This window comes from Eimeria mitis, genomic scaffold (genome assembly GCF_000499745.2).
Source record: "Eimeria mitis Houghton genomic scaffold, Emh_scaff283, whole genome shotgun sequence".
NCBI lineage: Eukaryota > Apicomplexa > Conoidasida > Eucoccidiorida > Eimeriidae > Eimeria > Eimeria mitis.
In genome coordinates, this window is record NW_013571169.1 from 22,152 (window position 1) to 22,408 (window position 257).

Genomic DNA, 257 nt, shown 5'->3' on the forward strand with positions numbered 1-257 from the left:
GTGCTGCTGCTGTGTCTCCCGTGCTGCTGCTGGATGCTCCGTCCTCAGTGGGGTCGTCGTTAGAATGGTCCTATCAAACACCAACACACAAACATATAACCAACTGCAGCAGCAGCAGCAGCAGCAGCAGCAACAGCAGCAGCAGCAACAGCAGCAACAGCAGCAGCAGCAGAAACAGCAGTAGCGGCAGCAGCAACAGCAGCAACAGCAGCGGCTGCCTCCCTCGCCTCCACAACAAAAGTAGCAGCATCATCACC

The 257-nt window shown here is 56.8% G+C and overlaps 1 protein-coding gene across 1 annotated transcript in view; it reads right to left on the reverse strand.

The window, feature by feature from the left end:
- EMH_0006820 (uncharacterized protein) overlaps positions 1-257 on the reverse strand; it is a gene marked incomplete at both ends in the record, with an annotated part of 1,901 nt that overhangs the window by 288 nt on the left and 1,356 nt on the right. The window contains one exon of the mRNA XM_013497659.1: positions 198-255. Within this exon, the coding sequence (XP_013353113.1) occupies positions 198-255 (58 nt within the window). The remainder of the gene's footprint in view (positions 1-197; positions 256-257) is intronic.